General features: G+C 38.3%; 2 protein-coding genes across 3 annotated transcripts in view; one reads left to right on the forward strand and one right to left on the reverse strand.

The window, feature by feature from the left end:
* The window catches only part of LOC146690798 (glypican-6-like), a 78,994-nt gene extending 66,726 nt beyond the window's left edge, over positions 1-12,268 (forward strand). For both annotated transcript variants that reach the window (XM_085433892.1, XM_085433893.1), the window contains 3 exons: positions 7,266-7,402; positions 8,428-8,603; positions 9,950-12,268. In XM_085433892.1, the coding sequence (XP_085290018.1) occupies positions 7,266-7,402; positions 8,428-8,603; positions 9,950-10,158 (522 nt within the window). In that variant the 3' untranslated portion in view covers positions 10,159-12,268. The remainder of the gene's footprint in view (positions 1-7,265; positions 7,403-8,427; positions 8,604-9,949) is intronic.
* Positions 12,269-12,449: 181 nt separating this feature from the next.
* dct (dopachrome tautomerase) lies at positions 12,450-17,656 on the reverse strand. The gene is made up of 8 exons (XM_085433894.1): positions 16,745-17,656; positions 15,539-15,838; positions 15,067-15,167; positions 14,417-14,583; positions 14,103-14,282; positions 13,872-14,007; positions 13,571-13,772; positions 12,450-13,014 (listed from the first exon to the last, which is right to left on the reverse strand). Exons 1-8 carry the CDS (start codon positions 17,028-17,030, stop codon positions 12,839-12,841), a joined length of 1,548 nt encoding a protein of 515 aa, XP_085290020.1. The 5' UTR covers positions 17,031-17,656; the 3' UTR covers positions 12,450-12,838.
* Between the last annotated feature and the right edge of the window lie 537 nt (positions 17,657-18,193).

An 18,193-nucleotide genomic window follows, 5' to 3' on the forward strand; every position in this document is an offset into this window, starting at 1 on the left:
CTTATGACTAATGAAGTCTTCAAATGCCCCTATGATCACAACGGATACCAGCATCATTTTGTAAGACATCCTTTTTTCTGTTGCTATTCACAATTTAATATAATCCACTTTACAAAGTGATCAAATCTGATAAATATAGCCTTAAAAGTCTAAAGATGTTGGTTTGTAATTATGCATCTTACACTTTTATTTTTGGAGACAGGTTTTTTTTCCCACAAGTTTTTCAAGGTACACAGAGATTCACTGTCACATTGAATTAAAGGCATGATGAATTGTTTCCTCTACAACACTTATGAAGTCTGTATAATGTTGAAAATAAAGTTATGCCTCCAGGGTGCTGCAGAAGCGAGCGCACAAATTCAGTTCAACTTTCAAAACTTAATTTTACAACATAGTAAGACAGCGTGATAGCAAATCTGGTTTGACGCACTTATGCGATTGCATCAATGCAATGTACAGTATTAAATTAAGGCAGACGTTTTAAAATCGGTGTTTCGGCCGCAGTAATAAGTGATAAATATTCATTAGCTTTGTTTATTGCCCCCATATCTTCCCCACAATTTCTGTCAGGTATATAATTAAAATGGATCACACAGCATTTACACTATTGTGTGAATGCCAGGTTGCAAATCGAAACAAATGCAAAATAATAGCCAGATTTGTGTAACAATACAGTTTTACTTTACTTCGTGCATTCGCTCTAAGGAAGCAGCATAGTAACGGCGTGACAGCGCTGTCACCAGGAGACGCGCTGCTCTGGTTGAGGCTTTCTTGGGCTGTTCATGTCAAATCATGTTTTGGAATCCTGCTGTGGCAGATTTCTACCAGGACATAATCAGTTGTAATCAAGTTAAACGAGGAGGAAGTTAAAGAAAGTGCTGCAGCCTGCAGACTGATCCTTAAAAAATGGATTTATCATGAGCACGTGGCATGTAGCCCAGCAGTCTGTGGGGTGGGGTGATGATATGACATCACTCCAATGTCATATCAAGCCACATAGCTTGTAAGTGGTTGTGATGTTTTCTAACCATGATTTGCTTTTGGTGTACCATTTTCATTTGTGTTAGCACTGCAAGATTAACAGCGGAGTGATGTCTTTCTGATCTCATCTATTGTGAAGTCACAAAGGGGAAACATTGTTTGCTTTTGCCCTCTGTTGATGGATATTGATTGGATGAAAACAGCCCACATCTATATGCAGTCTGGTAGTTACCTGCTCCAAGCAACACTGCCAGTCACCTTTGAGGCAAATGTTTCCAGACAAGGACAAAGCAGACACAACGATGTGGAGACAACTGCTACTCGAAACATCATCGCAGAGGTCATTTGCTTGATGTGCTTTAGGCTAACCAATGTTATTTCTACTGAATCATTTTAATAATATGCTAAAAGTACTTTAAAGCCAGATGGCAAGCCTTGGTTGAAAGAATCTGCTGTTTATGAGTTGACTTGAACTGATGAGGAGGATTTTATGACATGTTGGACACCAGACTTAATAGTCATGTCTAGGGAATTATACCCACAGGGATTCAGTCCCCTGTGACTTGACACCATGACGGCTGATTTGTCAACAGCCTTACCACAAGAGACTGCATTAGTTCCTCAGTGTGACTGGGTAAAAAATCTAACTTGATCACAGTTGTGATGAACATGCAAAGTTATTCTTACTGTGGCCTTCCTCCTTGTGAGAAACTATTTGGTCTGTCCTCAAATTGGTCACTGGTCAGGGAAAGAGACTTGTGGCATGGCCAAGGACTTGGTATGAGCAGAACCGACTCCCTGACCCCTGTAATTGAGATGCAGGAAGAATACTGCATTCGTATCAAATGAAAAACTATTTTAACGCAGACAGGAGGAGCAGTTGCCAGGGAAAATAAGTTGATCGAGGAGTTGTCTGCCCCTTGTGGTTTAGTGGGAAGACCTGCTGTCGAGTCTATGATTAGATTGAACGTGCACTAATTTAGTACAGACTTGCAGCAGATGGATGTGTGCCGTGTCAAACAGTGACGACAACCCCAGATATGTGCTTATGAAAAGGACTGGTTGTTAATTAAGCAAGATAGGTGCTTATTACAGAGAGAGAGAGGAAAGGAGATGTACCAGCTGACTGAAAAGCCAGGGGACACACTCTGCACAGGTCAGCTTGGGGAGCACTGCAAATGCAGTGTGTGTGCTGAGAGCAAAAGTTATGTAGTCTGGCCGCATATTTCTTTTTTACCGAAAGGCACATAGCACGTACAGACATCATTCTACGGCCAGATAAGAGCTTAGGGCACTGACATTGTGCTGTCACTGGGAGTGTGACTGCAACTTCAAAGCCAGCGACACGTCAGCTTTTGATCTGAGAATAGGCAAGGGCGTCTGAAAACCACTGGTCAAAGTATAGTTCACTCACATTTCTGTTCTGAGCTGAAAGATGGCACACAGCTGCCACACTGTTAGAGAGCCACGAGAACTTATGATCTGTCTGCCTGCACACTCAGCTGTGTGCACAGAAAAACAGCATGGGTGATAAATATTGTAAGAAACACTTTAAGTGTGTGCAAACACAAAGACTTTAAGCCCGTTAACACCGGAATCTCATATGCTCATATGGCTGATTTTTGGAAATAATTACTCTCTGTAAGCATTTCCTCATGTTTGTCCACGTGAGCTTGCCAACAGCTTTTTACAGCGAGTAAACACTGTATCGCATATCCGGGCTGTTTGGGCAGATTTCATTTGAGGTGAAAAAAGCAAGTTTAAAGGTGAGGTTATGTTTGGATCATAGCACGCTAAGCTGTGTGAGCTGTAATACATTACAGGCTACTTTCCATTGCTGTTGCTGAATTTATTTTCTGTGGTTTGGTGCTGTTAAAAAAAAATCTCTGCTTATCTTTTCTTGTGGAAATAAGAGCTATAAAGAGACAAAAAAGAACTGGACAATTAAATAAATGCATGATTAACTGCATTGCACACACACACACACACACACACACACACAGTGCTCGTTAAAATTCAAAATAATTAAAATGAAAGCTTGGATAAAATGATTCAATACAGAAAGGATAGAGAAGACTGAGCTTATTCTGTGTATCAAAGTCGGAAGACACCAGAGGCTTTACCCACAAATCTCCTTTGAATGGGAGCTCTGTTGTAAGATCACGGGTCAGCTAGGCATGAAAGTTTCACTTACATTTAGAACTAAAGCAAGACAGAAAAAGACCAAAAAGAGTGGGGACCTTGCAGAGTCACAGCGAGTAGGCAGAGAGAGAGAACAACGCAGTGAAGAAATATATGGTTCATGACAGGAAACAGGGCAATGGGGTAAAAGAAGAAAAAAAATATGTCTGAGGAGGGAAGTGGAGAGTTGACAGTGGTGCTGCAGTGGTGCTGCATACATGATTAAGCTTCAAGGTAAATATAATTATATATATTTTTTGTTTAAGCTAAGGAGAAGATGTTTAAAAGATAAACCTGGTCATGCTCTTTACTTTATTATTGTCATCAAATTCATAAAAAAATCATAACCTACAAAAAGGTTATGAATATTGATCTTGAAGCCAAATCCTGATTTAGCTTATTCACTTGTGCAACGTAGCTCCATTGTATTTTTCGTTTGTTTGTTTCTATTTTAATTAAGACATATTACCTCCCCATACAATTGCACTGGGCAACATGTATCTTAAGAGCAATAAACAGGGCCCATTTGTTGTGGCTGTATATATACTGCATCCTGCGGGCGCAAGTACCCGTTCGTGCACCAAACGTGGATTAATCAGCCACTTTAAATTGTGCTCAGCAAATAAACTCCTGCTTGGGAAACATTTGTAACTTCCCGGTGCCCAGTTGCTGTAAGAAATTCATAAGCCTCTTTTAAAAGTTAAACTACATGCATTTACGTCTCCTGAGTAACCAGCAGGGGAGAGGATAAATGCCACATGCACAGCTGGGAAGTTGGGAAGTACTCAGAGAGTGAGGGACTAAGTAGCACCTGTTTGGTTTTGCGCCGTTCATGGAATTCATCAACAAGAAGCAATATGCATTAAATGTATTATGCATTTATTATGCACAACGTATTTATATATTCCAAATATATAAGCTGTCATGTCAGCTGTTACCGGTATATAATAATAAGCTTTACTACATTAATAATAACACTGCTGTATAGTTCACATTTGTGTATTTTTTTTGCCAAAGTTAAAGGATTTATCTTAATTCAATATTGGAATTAATAAACTGTTACAGTTGTTAAAGAAACATTTAAAGACATGCATTTGCACACTGTATCACTGGTAGATCAGTGAATAAAGATACAGCACTGTTCCTGTAAGTAATATATAATATAGATGATATGATGCATAAAACAGGACAAGAGCAAGGCTACGTACATCCCTGCAGGATTGGCCTCAAAGACCTTTATAGTGCCTATAAAGAATAGGAAATATATGCCTATATATCTATATATACCACTTTTTTTTTCAGTGCAGACAGTATATACACTGTATATTTAAAATTATAGAATACATAGCAAATATATATCATTGCAGGAGAAGATGGTTTAATGGGTTTTCAAATGGCTCATTTAGCTCTGTTTATTTAAATAATTATTTAAAATATTTTTAATGAAAATCAAGAGCTACGTTTCTGCGCTGATCTGTCATATTTAAACCATTTAGAAATTATTCAGAAGACATCATTCAGTGGAAAACATCTGTACAGTTAGCAGCGTTTGAAGATAAGTCTTTTTAGCAGCACTTCTAATATCTTAAGGTCCTTGTGTTGTCGGTGTTTTATATGGTCCTTAAATTGAAGTTATTGAAGTCCTGGGACTGAATAATAATCTAAAAATGAATACAGCTTGCACTTCTATTGAGTAAATGCTTCTATCAACTCCCTCATCAGCCCTTATTATAGATTGTAGATATCTCACACTAATGCCACCTTTAGTGTCATTAGGAATTGGAGCAGCTATCACATAGCATGATAATAGTCATTTGTTAGGATGTCACTGAAAACAAATGCTATGTAATATCCTGATGTGAGGCGCCGGGGAGGTGCTGTGTCTGTGATCGTCATTGTGATTTTAATGAGAATGTCAGTGCTGTCAGTAATAGGTAGCAGATTATAAAAAGAATCGCATATCTCCGCTCTGCTTCCTCACATACCATGGGGACATGCGTTTCTTCTACACCGTCTTTTGTGTGTATGTGTCTGCGTGTGTGCGTTTTTTGTGTGTGTGTAATTTTGTCTTCCATTAGGCTTTCTGCTGACATCTGTTTGGATGTCATGTCTTCCATCTATGTTTGGCCACATGGAGCTGACCTTTGATGTTAAAGAAGCTTCATTAGCAAACATAATTAGTTTCAATTTGCAAGGTTATTTTGTCACTTTCATTTCCTCCCTGGACTCACTTTCATCTCACCAGATCGCAAAGACATACTGCCATCTAGTGGCCTTTGCAGTTGGTTGCATTTGAGGGTTATTTGTTGGAGTGGTAGTATTTGTTCATAGGCAACGTCCAGTTAGACGAGAGGCAGACTTTTCTCAGAGGCTTGTTTATAATTGTGTTAAGTTTGCAAAACCTTTCTCTTTTGCAAACTTAACACAGACTTTTTAGGGGTTTTTTTCAGTTCATGAATCTTTCAGATTTTTTAAATTCTGTTTCAAATAGGATAATAAATTAGCTGCTGCTTAAAATACCTTTTCACTTGCATCCACGTGAAATAATGGCCACACAATACTTGATAGAGGTATTAATCGAATGTTTTCATATGTGTCATTCCTAGTTCAGTTCCCACTTTCACAGGTTCTGTTTTTTGCCAGCAGATCCTGAGGAAAACTGTGAATCTCACTTGTTAGACTTAACTTAATGTATGAGGTTTAGTCAAACATTGCCAGTCAATCTCTTGTATTGAGTGTAGCCTCGACCCTCTGGGCAGTATCAGAGCTGCTCAAGTGCTTTGGCATCAGTGTGACAGGATTAACACATCAAAAGCAGTGTCAAGGCCTACAGCAGCGTCACACAGTCAGTACAGCACCTTTCATGTTCTGCTCAGGTTCTCTACAATTTCACGTAAGCCAACAGCAAGTCAGACGGAAAAAGATAATGGGGCCAACCTGCTGCTATCAGGCTTTCCCTCAGCTTCAGTGAAATATGTCAAATTCTGTGTGTTTGATGAAAGATTGGAGTTCAACAGGCTCAAGTCAGGAAACGATATCTGACTTTGTCACATGGCTGGGATGCAAAGGAGCATTTATGTCTGGCATTCAGTTTGAAATGATTGCTGCAAGCCTGCATAGTCTTCCTTTCCATGATGCAAACATTTGATAGTCAACAGAGAAGGAAAAATTAAACCCAAATTGTTTGGTACGAGTTCAAGTGCGAAGATGTCTTCCTGAGGTTTATAATCAGCTTGTTAAGGTGTGTTAGTGAGCAAAAGTGAAATGCTTCTCTACCTTTTTCACACGAGATGCATCCAGAGTAACAGTAAGCTTTATTCATCTCACTCAAATGCAAGTTTTCAACCTGCCATTTCTCATCCACTGTGTGTCAGAAATGTCTTAGTTTAATTTAGTGTTTGTATTTTCTCTCAAATGATTTTACAGCCACATACTGTTGTTAGTAACACTGTGGGATTTGGTTTTTTAATGACTAATCATGACTGTCAGTAATAGTAATGTTATAGGAGCTTTACCTTACAATATAAACCACCTTGAGGCAATTGTTGTTATGATTTGATGCTATAGAAATAAGAAATAGGAGCATTTGACATGTACTTTTTAGAAAAACAGCACATTGTCTTTTTCATATGTCATACATATATTAGGAGACATAATGCCTTATTGACTTCAATTTGTGTAATTACTTCAATCAGTTTGACTTTGTAGACATTTTCTCTTTAGCTGCTATTTTTTTATTACATTAACTCTGCAGAGTTTTTAGATACAAAAAGACTGTTTTGAAACATAATGAATAGCTTATAGCTGTTAATAAACGCCATATTAATGTGCAATAAAAATGTAATTCAGTAAATATTTCTGACCATCTATTCTTGTAGGTACTGCTGGACTCGTATTTTGTTTAATATTTGGGGCTGTGATGTGAGGAACTGAAGTGAAACTGATTTTTCTGTATTAATGTTACATTGTAAGCATATAAAAACATCAATAACATCCCTGAAACTGTATTTATGATATGTATCATCCTTGATTGGAAATCAGACTTCATGTACTTATACAGGAGGCTTTTTTCCTATCTCACAATGACCCCTGTCCTTGTGTAGGTGGTTGACATAAAAGAGAAACTAAAGGACTTCAAGAAATTTTGGTCCAACCTACCTGAGGCGATGTGTGTAGAAGACAGAGTGACCGCTGGAAATGCCAGCGAAGAGGAGTGCTGGAACGGACACACCAAGGGCAGGTAAGGGCAACAGAGCCTGAAGCTAATGCCAGCTAACACAAAAGGGTAGAAGTCCAAAGTCTGTTCAACCTGCTTCATATTAAGAAGTCTAAGCCTAGAATTAAGAATCAGATTATGTGCTTTCACCTGCTCTGCAAGAGCTTAGCATGCGTTTTGATTTGAACTAAAAGTAAGCTGTTGTCTTAAACATTATAAAAAAAACTTTTCTATGTGGTTTCAATTCATCTCGTGTAAAATATCATTTGCTTCCATGCGTTTTGAATTTGGTGGCATATTTGTGAAATTGTGTTTTTCTTCTTCTTCTTCTTTTGTTTTTAAATGTTCAACCAGCATCTAGATCCATCTGTTATTTTGGTTTCATTTTAAAAAGCTAACATTTGCATTAGGGCTCCAGATTCCCTGGCCGTTACTGATCTAACTGAGAAATCGATTTTTGCTTTTAATCGTTATATCAGCTATATGATTTTGAATATTTTAAACTTCTTTAATTGTTTTAATTGATATTCAATGTTATTTTCAGTGGTAGAAAAAAACAACATCAATTAAAGAAGTGAAATTTTGCCTCTTTCACCTCAGCAACATTTCAGACGTGTGTATTTTCCAGAGTGATCTGGACTTATGGAGAACAATTGCTGCTGTGTCAGATGATCTGTGGAATTCCATCACATGACGACCTGCCGCTTATTTATCAAGCAGGAGTGCATTCAGCTGACACGTTTTCCCGAGAGAAATATGTCAAAAGAATGTCAGAACATTACCCTACACGACTGGGTCAAATGTTCATTTTGCCAACATTGTTGTTACCTCAAAGAGCAATTCCCAAGTGCTGTACTGGACCCATGACTCAAAACATTTATGGAATTCGACCGTGTTTAGCCTGTCTCTGTTTTTGTTGAGTGAATGCTTCTGATGAGATTTCAGAGAAAGCAGTCTATAACAACTAAACAAAGTAAAGGTTTTCTTTGTTTAGCAACTAAACAGTATCAATGAAAACTGTTTTTTTTTTCTTTTCTTTTTCCATCAAGGTACTTTCCTGAGGTCCAAAAGGATGGCCTTACCAACCAGGTGAATAACCCTGAAGTGGGTGTTGACATCACACGCCCAGACACACTCATCCGTCAGCAGATCATGGCTCTGAGGGTGATGACTAACAAGCTGAAAAATGCCTACAATGGCAATGATATCTACTTTCAAGACTCAAGTAAGCCATTTGCCACTTCTGTCATACACACAAATAGAACAACTCACTACTAATAAGCTGTCTGCCTAACCCTAAGGCAAAGGTGATCAGCGTCAGTAAAACTGCAAGCAGAACTAAAGGTGCAAATAACAAAAATTGTATAATAATAATAATAATGATAATGATAATAATAATAATAATAATGATAATAAACAAAAACAACAACAAAAAAAACGTATCTTCTGCCAGGTTTATGAAATTTTGAGACGTCACACTGAGTGTGCAAAATCACGTTCTGTTTAACTGTACAAATGACACCATTGTCAAAGGAGCTTACAAAGAAAAGCATCTGGACTTCTTTAAGTTGCTTGAAGACGTTTCACCTCTCATCCCAGAAGCTTCTTCAGTTCTAAGGTCAAATGGTGGGGAGTCCCAGATTTAAACCTAGTGGGAGTATCCCCCCAAAGAGGGACAAAAGGACCCCCTGGTGATCCTCTAATCGCCTGAGCCAAGGTGTGAAAATGGGTGTGGGTCCCAATCAGCCAGAGTTTCGGGTGTGTTCATTGTGAAACCTGGCCCCACCTTATCATGCAAATTCCTGAGGTCAGATGACCCAGGATGTGAGGGGGTCCTTTTGTCCCTCTTTGGGGGGTTACTCCCACTAGGTTTAAATCTGGGACTCTCCACCATTTGACCTCAGAACTGAAGAAGCTTCTCGGATGAGAGGTGAAACATCTTCAAGTAACTTAAAGAAGTCCAGACGCTTTTCTTTGTAAGCTCCTTTGACTACGTTGACCTGGATGACTGAGAACCTTCACAGACAAATGACACAATTACACTAATAAACAAAAAGTAAAGAATCACAAGTAAATACTCACTGCTAAGTTCATTTTAGCCACTTGGGGGCAGTAGAAATAGGGAGACACATTTTTTAAACATCTTTGCAGATTTTTACTTAATGTCTACTTGATGAATAAAAGTTTAGCATTGAGTCTAATTTAAGAATTGTTTTAAGTCTCCCATAAGTTGATGAGAAATATATTTGAAGCTGAATGCTTGACTGTGTTAACCAGGCAGTGTCTGTTTATTATTTACTGTTTAGCATGCGTGTAGTGTGTATATATTAGCATATCTGAACAACACTGAGTTTGTGATACAATGTGCTGACCGTAAAATTAAGACAATTTAAGAGACTAAAGGAAAACAGAGAATGACACATTTCCCACCAGGTGGGTGATAATCATGTGATATTTAAACCCTTTAATTTATACATGAGAAAGTTCCACAGTGTCTGCTGGAGATTTTGAGCAATGTTACACTGCTATTGCAGTGCTGTGCTCATTCTGGCTTGTGTTACGGTATTGCAGGCGATGAAGGCAGTGGCTCAGGCAGTGGCAGCGGCTGCACAGAGGTCTGCCCCACATACATGGACGGTACGGCTGCGACTGAAATCCCCGTGGTGAGAGCCGACCGGAGCGGGCCTGTGGATAACTCTGCCCCGCTCTGTGCACCGTCTGTAGCACTGCCAACCATGCTGGCCCTTTCAGCCTTGGCACTTCAGCGACAGTGGAGATAATGCTAGAGGAACAGGCTAAACATGGACAGCAGGGGTTTGTTTTTTTTCCTTTTTCCCCCTTTTTTTTTGCAGTTTTTTGTATTCAGGCAGATTGGAGCAGACAGCATTCAGACTGCCAGCTTCAAGGCAAGAAGAGTCTGCTCTGAAAAAGAGAGCAGTCAAGCATCATGAGTTCCCACTTTCCCAAAGATTGTGCAGTGCCATCCTTAGACTTGATATGTTTTGGCATCACTTCACCATCTAACAGCGATGCCACCCCTACTAACTCTGCTTCTGAGATTTTAGTAAAGGTATTATTGTAGGTCTTAATGTGGAAAAATATAACACGCACTTTGATTGTTTTGATTTTTTTTTTATTGCAAAAAAAATAGTTTATTGTGTGTTGGAAAAAATGTTGAGAATGTGGTCATTTTATACACGTGTTATTTTTTTAAAGCAAAGGATCCTTTGATTTGATCTGAATGGAACATGTGGTTTTAACTGACACCTTATTCCATTGTCATGAACTTATGTGCCAACTATTCATTTCTGATGAGAAGCGTAATGCTGTCATGTTTATTTTTAGATCAAATGCAGCTTCTAAATTGTGTTTCACAATCATTTTAACTGTGTCATATGGAAAGATTGTAGTTAAACTATGTCATGGGTTGGTTATGCATCTGCACAGCTTTTAGCTATTCTCTTAAAAACCTTTCAGCAGCTGCATTGTGCTTAAAGTCACTGTTAGGGTTAAGATTGACATTTTATATACTAATTTGCCTTGCAGCAAATTCATTATGTGCAAAAATATTCTCATATCAAACTGGATCCTTAGGCTTCAAGAGTAGATAGCCTGGACAGATTTATTATGGAGCAGTTACTCACATTTAGAGAAGGTGCCGCTAATATATGGGTTATGCTGTCAAGGTAGATGCTGCCTCTGCAGCGTTGTGGTGTGCATGTCCTGGTATAAAATATATTTATACCATGTCAAATATTGTGATTGATAATATAATTAGTAAGTTAAGGGTTGCACAATGGGTCTCATGCAACCACTAAAATGCAAACTTGTCAGTAAAACTAATCAAATACAAAGAGGTGTTTAAGTGCTGCATACAAGTGTTCTTCTCACAGCACAGAGGAGGTCATGTGAAGTCACTGAAAAGCAGGATTATCTTCTTTAACTGTGTAAATGGACATTTACCATTTTGCACTCGAAGACGATTACTATCAGTTCTTGGGCTGCTGTAACCTCGATGTTAATTTACAGTAACTGGGGCTTTTAGCATTTTCAAAAAATACTCTAGAAATATTTACAGGATTTTGAGATGATTCATTAATACTGTAAATGTTGTTTTCCCTCTTATTTTTAAGGTTCAGTAACCAAAGCATATTCTGTGTGTAAATGAACACTGTAGGACCAAAACTAAAATACTTTGTGACAGTATTAACAAGTTGAAATTACAAATTTAAAAAAAGAAAGAAAATTATATATACATAGACAGATAGATATATAGATCTATATCTATATACATCTATATATAATAGTTGCAAAAGGTTATGGAAATATTAGGAGAAGAAGCAGCAACAGCACATAGTGGTTACTGGAAATGTAAAGAAAGGGTCTCTAAATTTATCTGGAAAGCTTGAATGGTTGCGTCTGCAGCACAGACAGGCTTGAAGCCGGCCACAGTCACCTGTGAAATGAGAATCTGTGGAGACTGGACAGAGCTGAATGCTTCAGTGAAGTTCCTCACTAGAGCGTACTTACGGAGAATGTGAGAGGCCTGGCCGTGCTGAGGGGGGCGGACAAAACCAGCCTGTATGTACGTCCACTGTTCTCTGAGAGCCCGACAGGTTCATAACCAACAGGCCTGCTAAGCTTACATTTCCAAGGAATTAGCCTGTATTAAGTCCTTTGCGGCATATCACTGAATATTTGTTGAGCTTTTTCTTTATTTCATACGAGTCACTTTTTTAACCCACATTTATTTCAAGAATATAGAGGAAATATGTCAAAGTTTCATTTAAAAGGACCCATTATTCTACATTTTGATCTCATAAGATGCCCTTTTTATTGTTTTGTATCACTGAACCTTTAATATTTTTGCAATAAAATATTGAAAATGGATGTATGGTCAGACAAATTATGACTCACAAAAATGCTCAGTTTGGGTTTTTTGTTATCTCTTTGTTTGTTTTTCAGAATTAATGCATTGCTGTTTGATTTCAAAACTAATGAGGAAAGGTTTCTATGGGGTTTTAAAATAATTTCAAACTGAGGTTTGAAGAACTAGTTGAGCAAATATGCCTTACTGTTTTTGGTGCAATTAAGATGATTGCATTTTTGTTTTATTGCTGTTCTTGAGAATAAATTCTTATTTAAAAAAAACCCAAAAACAATTTGTAATCATATATGTTTTATATATATTGATGATTGAGATGGTAAATCAGGTTAAAACTGGTTAAAGTAGAAATGCATTTAATTGAAGACTGATTTAAGAGTGCGAGGTACTTGGTAGAACAATCGTGTGATTCATTTGCTAACATGAAATTAGATGCAACAGCTAAAAAACAACATGCTATTCAAAGAGAAGATTATTATTCTGCTCTTCTTCACAGTCGTGATAGCAGACAGGGTGCTCCATTACTATGAGGTATGTTTGAGCACTCAAGCGAATTTCAGAACAACAGGTGAAATCTAGGCTTCTTCTGTGTACTTTCTATTTGTGAAATCTGCTTTTATCAGAGGTTCAAAGCCTCTGTTTCTCCGCTGACGCAGGTAGAGCACAAAGATAAGGAGAAGTACCAGGAGACCGATGAAGATTCCTCCCAGAGTGGAGCCCAGCACAAAAACAGCCGGTCCTCCATCTGCATCTGTATAGATGAAACAGGAGATGGATTGCTGAAACCTTTGCAGTTGCAGGTTCATTGAATGTGAATGAAATCTGTAAATAAGAAGATATTTATTCCAACATAACAAAAAGAGGGGTTTTTTTTATGTTGATGAGCCAGCGCCATGGATTTGAAAGTGGTCGGCAGTGAGTTGATATTTGTTTTGAAACATGCAATGTTGCCCTGTTTTATTAGTGTTCACTGAAAGGCCACACGTGTCAGTGGCGTATATATAATTGAGAAATTTTGCCAAAAAACTATCCATTAAAACCATAATCTGTCATTTTCAGACTTTGGTCTTGAACCGATCATGTTGGCAGTCTAATTTAGAAAATTCTGTTTATTTTTTTTCTTTAATAATTGTATGGGTTAGGTATGTCTACTCTTCATGCAAACCCAGGCCAACTCTTTGCTCCACGCACACTGTACACACTTGAGTGAAATCAATCTTTACTCTCACCAGTAAGAAATTACATCAATTTTCCAAAAATGTCCACCTATCCCACCGATCAAAGTTTTTCTTTCACTATTTGCTCACCATCCAGGGAAATGGCATAAGAATATCCCAGCTGCTCAGATGGAACATAGACTTCCTCATTAGTAATGGAAGGGAAGAAGGGAACCATGTTGTAGTCTCTGTTGTGTCCAATGGGGGCCATCTCATCTGGGAAAGTGGCGTTGGATGGAACAAACCTTCTCATCCATTCATCAAAAATAGCATCAGTGAAAGCATGGAGCACCTGCAAGGTACAAATGACAAATATCATTTTTATAAAAATGAAAACAAAGTGTGTCAGAGATTTTTTTTATCAGAGGAAACCATTGAATTAGGTTTTCACCAGAAAGATGGGGTCATTGGCTGCAGAGTGAGCCAACGAGCTGGTTCCATTGAGCATTGAGTGGACAAGATTGTGAAGGTTGTCAACGGTTTCGTCCAGTTCTCCATCAGGTTTGTCGTACCCTTCGAGAGCATTTCTGTGAGGTACAAACAACAGCATTAATTCATTTGTTCTGTGAAAGAGGTGGCATAAATGTAACATCATTAACAATGGTGAACACTCCACTTTTACCTAAAGCTAAAGGAGGAGTTGGTGAAATAGGGAGGGCTGTCAAAGTCCCGAATTCCAAGACAGCTTCTGACGTCAGTCATTGTAGGCAGAGTCCTGTTGCCTTGCCGGATCATCCCTCTCTGTATGAAACCTTCACTGGTTCCATTACAAAGGGTCACGAGACGATTGTAGTCGTCGAGACTGGAAATAAATTAGATACACGTAAAGAATTTAAATGTTTCACCAACATGTACCATGAACATTCGTTAATTGGTTACACATTTTTAATACAATTACTGACAATTGTTTCCCTCCAATCAGTATTTTCTTCTGACCTGTTACACACCACCCCCCATCTGGAGAACCTGGACTGGTTACTGATGAGGAAGGGGTTGTCTGGGTTTCTGCCTCCCAGCAGAGTGTCAGTACACACATCACACTCACTCTGCCCTGTGGCAAAGTTCCAATATGGGATTGCAAAATTCTCATTGCCAGTAAGTCTCTGCAGAAGAAAAGGAAACACTCGTGTTTCTATGAAAAAGTATTGCTAAATCAGCAACATGGCTCTATAGGGATGTTTTATAGGGCCAACTCTCTCTCGTTTATATTTTATATATATAATTTTTAGGTATACCATTTTTTTATTGTCTTTTTTTTAATGCAAGTTTAAAATGTCTTTGTGAAATATTGTAAGAATGATTTGTCTGTCAATTTTTCACCAAAATGTTAGTCATCAGTAAGCTTATTGAATATAACATGCAATAATCTGAGCTTTAAACAGATGTCCCTTTGACAGGTCATTTATGTTTCATCAGTGAATTTAAACAAGAATTGTGCACGCAATTTAAAAATCTGATGAGCCCAAATTTAAAAAAAAATGCAAATTGTTGTGCAAAGGATACACTCCTCTACTCTCCACCACAAAAAATATAATATTTTAAGAGATGTTTAAAAAAATACAAAAATAATACAAAATTCCAAATACCTGGAGTTCTCTTTCCAAACTCAGGAGGTGATACCTGTGCCAAGTAATGAATGCTGGCCCTTTGTGTGAGAAATCAATGGCTTTGAAGGGACGACCTGGACCTGGAGGAAAATGAATTGTTTCATTAGCTCCTCTTTAGTCTCACAACAGTTCTGAGCTTAATAAACACTATATCTAATGCCTAAAAATATGAATTTTATAACAAACATATGAGAACGTAAAACAAAAAGTTAAGTAAAAGCATTCCTCTTATCAGTTTATATGTTACAGAATTTTTGTAGTTACAGTAAAAAAGGTCTATACTTGGAATTTGTCAGGCTTCATAAAATTTCATTAAAAAAGGGGGGGAATCTGCTTTGTAGGTATAGTATTTGTCTTATTTGATATTTTTTTTATTGTTATATTCCTGAAAAAAAACCCACACATTTAATGGTTGTAGTGGTTTTGTGTAAATATGACCATGATGGTTTACCAAGCAGAGTGTCTCTAACAGAGTAGTAATGCTGCCAGACAAAGAAGTCATAAACGGAGATGTTGGCAATCTGTGGCTCGGTTCCATTTGGTCCGAGGAGTCCGAGCCAGTGCTGAGTGGCGATGACGTAGTCTGGGTGGATGCTGCTCTTGGCCAGTTCCAGAGCGTCCAGGAACTCTTGGAGCTCTTCAGGGGTCAAGGAGTGGATATTCTTCCGCACAACGGGAGCTTTCCTCTGGTCACAGTTTGGTCCGATCCAGCCAAACTTGCACTGGCCGCAATCATAACCTGCAAAGTTACCTGCAACATAAAGAGCAAATTAATTGTCAAATTGTGCACAAACATGTAGTCACAAAACACTGTACAATATTAGATTATTCTGTTATTATATGTTACCTTATATATGTAATCAAAGTAGTTGAATTAGAATACTGCTGTAGATCACATTATACCCTTTAATATAGAGTGTGTGAGCTGTATGTAGTTTAGTTCTCATTATACTTTTGAGTTAACAGAACATATTCACATATTAGTTCATTAGATAAATGTGCATCACTCTGTATCCTTGATCTGCTGGGAATGTGTTACACTGTTTTCTTGACATGCTTAATTGTTGAATCATGAAGAGAAGGTTGTAAGCAGGAGACTCTGTGTCTAAAGACAGGGGAGATAGATAGACCACATTCCACACCCCCACCTTACAGAAAGCAGAGAAACAACTGCCGAGGTCATAACTTAGGCGCTGTAACAGAGAAAAAATGTGATGTTTTGGCTTTTACGACTAGCTGGGGGCCACTAGAGACTATAAAAAGCTGAGCAACCCGTCACCATTTTGAGACATGTGCCTGACCCTCTGGTAGCATCTCTCCCGTCCGGACGTTGTAATGCTCTGACTGTTGAATTGTATGGAAATAAATAATTGTTGATTGAGCATTTATACACCGAGTATTGTCCCTCCTTCAGCCCAAAGATTCAAAGAATTGGGAGAATTCAACAACAACAAAATAATAAAACCTAAAAATGCAGTTTAAATGCAAAAGATAAAAACAGTTACTACTGCTAAGAATCTCAGAAGGCCTCATTAAATAAAAAGCAGACAACAGACAAGGTTTAACACAACCCTTTACCTAGTTAAATCTAAGTCTACTTTAACCATTTACGGATTTAACTTTTCTTATTTATCTAAATAAGCTGGTCAGCACCCACCAGTACATCTGCAAGTCTGATTGAAGAATTTGGTCGGCCACCTCTCTCTGTCATCAACATTCCTTAGTCTGTACGGTCCTCCCCAGGGTTTGGTGTCGACTCGAACAGCAGTGCAGCTTCCTCTTCCCGACAGTGAGCCACACACATTGGCAGGGTCTGAGCCCACAGCAGGGCAGCACTGCTTGGACAAAATCCCCTCCACTGTGCAGCACACTCGAGGAAACTGAGCCTCTGACAGGTCAGGGCCAAAGAGTAAACAAAGAAGACCAAGACCCAGAGCAATCATGATATATCACCTGTTTCTTTCAGTCAGCAGTGACAAATCAGTTTGTAGATCAAATCTCAGCTGTAATACGCTCAATTAGTTACCCCAGAAGAGTGTGGAATCTCACTCTGCTATGGTTCCTTGCTGTGTATCTTTGAATTAGATTCAGTGATAGGTTTAATATCTACAGAAACAACTCCTGCAGCTAAATCATGTTGTGTTCCAGTTGCCTCCATGCACATTAAGAAAGCCTCTGATTTCTGTTCTTGCTTTTGTAGAGGAGGATTAAGCCACTGGTCTTGTGATGATCACCTGACAGCAGAGCTGTGAGCCACACTAAGATCCGGATGAATTAACCAAGCAACTGCCTGAAGGAACTATTAAGGATATGTATAGAGACTTTATGCCAAAGGACTCCATTGTGATTTTTATTTGTTAGCTGTGGTTGAGTCATATTCAGCTATCCAAATAGAACAAAAATAGTTTTCAAATCAGTTCCCCAACTGCATGCCTAGTAAATCTAAATAAGAGACTAATCACTTTAATCCTGCCAGACGTTTTCTGAAAGTTTTGGAGCTTGTTAGTACAGGTTGGTTTTGAGCTTTTTGCCCTCCACATTTTCACCGCAGGTCTCAGCTGACATCTTCTGTTATTCATGTGATCTGCGGGAAGAACAGCAGTAGAGGTATTACGACGTTGTTTCAAAGAACTCTTTTATCTTTCACACACTATACATACAGTGTCACTGTCTGTGTGATTCCTAACAAATAAAGAGCAAAATGGCACGTGACAGTATGAAACTACTGGAAAAGGTTTGATATCCATCCATTCACTTCCACTTATCCTTTTGCAGGGTTGATAATTTGTGCATATTTGATATCAGTCACATAACCAGTGGCAGAAGAACTATGATATTTTAAATACACACAGCAGAAAACCCTACAATCAAAATGCATCGACATTAATTGTTGCCTAAACTTAATACCTGGTTGTGCCACCTTTAGTAGTAACAACTGCAATCAAGCATTTGTGATAACTGGCAAAGCATATTTCACATCGCTGTGGAGGACTTTTGTCCCTCTCTTTTTTTTTCTTTTTTTTTTTGCCTGTCCCGTTTGGCTCTTTTGCCATCAGAATTATTGTCTAAAGGAAAAGAAAGATGCCCAACGGATTTACTTTACCAA

The sequence above is a fragment of the Copadichromis virginalis genome, linkage group LG16 (genome assembly GCF_057382275.1).
Source record: "Copadichromis virginalis isolate Kocher_CV1m ecotype Utaka linkage group LG16, C_Virginalis_male_GT1.1, whole genome shotgun sequence".
In the NCBI taxonomy this organism is placed as follows: Eukaryota; Metazoa; Chordata; class Actinopteri; order Cichliformes; family Cichlidae; genus Copadichromis; species Copadichromis virginalis.

What these genes read in the sequence shown, in the direction of transcription:
- dct (XM_085433894.1), bottom strand. Translation starts at nt 17,030, where the DNA reads ATGATTGCTCTGGGTCTTGGTCTTCTTTGTTTACTCTTTGGCCCTGAC. An exon ending in TGGGGGGTGGTGTGTAACAG is followed by an intron (nt 14,283 to 14,416) that starts GTCAGAAGAAAA and finishes ATTTATTTCCAG; the next exon opens with TCTCGACGACTACAATCGTC. An exon ending in TTATGCCATTTCCCTGGATG is followed by an intron (nt 13,015 to 13,570) that starts GTGAGCAAATAG and finishes TCATCTATACAG; the next exon opens with ATGCAGATGGAGGACCGGCT.